The following is a 2,174-nucleotide window of genomic DNA, read 5'->3' on the forward strand; positions in this document are numbered from 1 at the left end:
TATAACAGCATTAAGAGAAGCTGGTACTTCCATTTTGCAAGGCCCAGGCATTGAAATGAAAACCATTTATATATCCGCGGCACTTTCTGAGCTTCATCGGTTACTGACAGCAGCGAAGAAAGAAATTTCAACTGGCAAGAGTGACAATCGGGAATTCACAAAGAAATTTTCACAGAAACTTAGCAACGACACAAGGCTATCAAAAAAGAATATACTTCTGTGTTTAAAAAAGCTAGAGTATTATTTATCATGGATGAAAAGTTCTGGGACAAAAATTTTATAAATATAATGTAAAATTATTTATTAAAACTGGTACTCAGGATACTCTTTGTTATCATTTATTAAAATATGAAAAAAATATACTCTATTAGTAAATTCAAAATTTTTATTTGGATAAATATTTTCTTTTTATTTTTAAAAATAAATAAAGTGGCTTTTGTTAAGATCTTTTCACATGGACATATGAAGCTTATCCTTGTGAAACAAGTTCTTATAATATCTCAATATTTTAAATAATTTGTTATGTTTTGAATTTATGAAACTTTCTGAAAAGTACTTTAAACTTTTTTAGAGTTTATAAATCAGAAATTACAGAATGAGATATTTTTGGAAATCTTAAAATATTTCAAAATTTTTTTTCACTTATAAAGAAATCTAAAAAGATGTGTAGACTTCTGAAAAGTATTTCAATTTGTATAAAAAATCTGAGATTTCCTAAAAAGTTATAAAATTATTCAGGAATTTTTAAATTTACATAACAATTTTGAAAAATTATCTATAAAAGATTTTCACTAAAAATATGCAAAATCAATTAATCCTGGATAGAAAATAAAAGATATTTTATTTCTGCGTTTTATACACATTTATACTATTTTATTTGACATTTTATCCATGTACTTATGTACATTATTTCCTGCTAATCACTTTTCTGAATGGCATCTTTTTTATATTTTCTATGTGCTTTTGTTACTTCGAACACAGATGCTAGCAAACGACGTTACTGACATGACGTTTGTCGCGATGAATTCCGCGAATTATTGTAGGTTGTCAATCAGAGCATGGCAGGGCCGTGCGAAGAATTTTTAGGACTTTAGTATAAAAATAAAAATCGGGCTCTACCTATTTATAAATTTTAAACTAAAAAAGCTTTCTGGGGTTCAGAAAATATAACAAAATGGTATAATTAAAATTATAGCAGACCACCAATTATATGTCTCTATCAGAAAGTTAAATGTATAAAAGCTATTTGGTTAGATAAAAAATTGCATTATCAATATATAATTTCTCTTTAAATTTTATACATACAAGGATTTCATAAAATTTAAATTACTTTCTACTTTTGTAAAGTATAAATAAAATATAAATAAATATTATTTATATGTATATAACGATCAGTCAAAAAAAAATACAAATTTCATATTAGATTTGTGTACTAAAGAAAGAAGATTATTTGCACGTGCAAATTAATTTGAATAGAGATAAATTTAGATAGAATAAATATAAAATAAACATTTAAATAAAAAAAAATTTGGAGCTCCTTAGCATTGGAAGTGCATGTTATGCACTTCTCCTTTACACGGTCCTGAGTGGCAATACTGGCGAATTGGCGATTGGCGATCAGACAGCTCAGTCGGCTGCAAGATGATGGCGGATGAGAGATTGTTTTTCTCGAATGCCGTCCAACAATTGGCAAGATGTTTGGCCGCTATCAAACCCACGCCGTGGGAAAAAGTAAGTAGAATCTTCCCGAAAGAATCCTCCAATTGAACATCTGTTTCTCAATCACGGACACCTATCGCACTCCGCGTTTACCATCGATTTTATCAGAGTTAACAACAGGAAATATCAGCTGACGTTCTGACGTTTCATGTTATGACATAATCCACAAGAATATCATGCCACTTCTGGAAATTATAGTTTGCGATGCGTAATAATTAACGTTGTCTTATAAAAAATTGATTGCAACTTACATAATTTTAAAAAAGTCTTAGAAAAGTAACACTGTATTTTTGCCGCGGTGTACAAAACACTCTAAAAATTACGCAGTCAACGTAATACATCAAGATTACATGATAAATATACAATTATTTGTAAAATATAGAGAGAAATCGGCATTTTATAAGATTATAATTATTTGTAAATTTAATCAAATACAAGATTTAATATAATAAATA

General features: G+C 28.1%; 2 protein-coding genes across 3 annotated transcripts in view; both read left to right on the forward strand.

The window, feature by feature from the left end:
• The window catches only part of LOC108693458 (zinc finger HIT domain-containing protein 2), a 2,188-nt gene extending 1,905 nt beyond the window's left edge, over nucleotides 1-283 (forward strand). Inside the window, exon 6 of the mRNA XM_018202417.1 lies at nucleotides 1-283. This exon is cut by the window's left edge and continues 17 nt beyond it. Coding sequence (XP_018057906.1) covers nucleotides 1-283 — 283 coding nt within the window.
• A 1,358-nt stretch (nucleotides 284-1,641) lies between these two features.
• Nucleotides 1,642-2,174, forward strand: part of LOC108693469 (phosphatidylinositol 4-kinase alpha) — an 11,163-nt gene continuing 10,630 nt past the window's right edge. For both annotated transcript variants that reach the window (XM_018202442.1, XM_018202443.1), the window contains exon 1: nucleotides 1,642-1,731. In XM_018202442.1, coding sequence (XP_018057931.1) covers nucleotides 1,642-1,731 — 90 coding nt within the window. The remainder of the gene's footprint in view (nucleotides 1,732-2,174) is intronic.

The sequence above is a fragment of the Atta colombica genome, unplaced genomic scaffold, assembly GCF_001594045.1.
Source record: "Atta colombica isolate Treedump-2 unplaced genomic scaffold, Acol1.0 scaffold9, whole genome shotgun sequence".
NCBI classification, from domain to species: Eukaryota; Metazoa; Arthropoda; class Insecta; order Hymenoptera; family Formicidae; genus Atta; species Atta colombica.